The 636-nt window shown below is 37.6% G+C and overlaps 1 protein-coding gene across 1 annotated transcript; it reads right to left on the reverse strand.

The window, feature by feature from the left end:
- Positions 1–98: 98 nt before the first annotated feature.
- On the reverse strand, positions 99–408 carry PHALS_06558 (uncharacterized protein; the record flags this gene model as incomplete). The annotated part of the gene is made up of 2 exons (XM_024719865.1): positions 99–303; positions 362–408. 2 exons carry the CDS (start codon positions 406–408, stop codon positions 99–101), a joined length of 252 nt encoding a protein of 83 aa, XP_024585122.1.
- Positions 409–636: the final 228 nt, after the last annotated feature.

Genomic DNA, 636 nt, shown 5'->3' on the forward strand with positions numbered 1-636 from the left:
CAATTTGACTGCCAAGCCCATCAAGTAAAGTGACAGAAAATTACCACACGCAAGTCAACTATAGTCATGCATAGATATCATAACCCAATTTTTGCATTTCATTTCATTTTGATTCCTTTGCTCGTATTCGTAAGCTTGGAGATAGCATTTACTGCAAGCAATACAAAAGTTTCAAAATAAAACAAACACGAAATCATTCCACGACTCAAAAACATATCTTGCGTAATACCCTTCACAAACTCCAAAGACTCGGCTTCGATAACAAGATGAAAAAGCACGAGCAGATTTAAACCATACTTTACTCTTTAGCAGGTGACATCGAATGACGATGAATTTGGCAGAATGTATAGATTGTTGTTACATGATTGCAGCGTATGATAGTTCTTGCGAGAAACGTCCAGTGATCATTTTTCTTCAGTGCATTTGTGTTGATGATACTTGTGAAAAAAGCCTTTCGATGCATATTCTAGACCAAGAAATGCATTTCCAGACGAAGACTCGGCTGCGCATTATTTAGATAACACTTCTAACAACAAAGCAACTGCCTATGTTAAAGCATTCTGTCTTATCAGCATTCGCTTTCGGCGACCGCCTTTCAATAACATGTCTATTGCATCTAGAACCAAAATTTGCCAC

The sequence above is a fragment of the Plasmopara halstedii genome (genome assembly GCF_900000015.1).
Source record: "Plasmopara halstedii genome assembly, contig: Scaffold_3060, whole genome shotgun sequence".
Lineage (NCBI taxonomy): Eukaryota > Oomycota > Peronosporomycetes > Peronosporales > Peronosporaceae > Plasmopara > Plasmopara halstedii.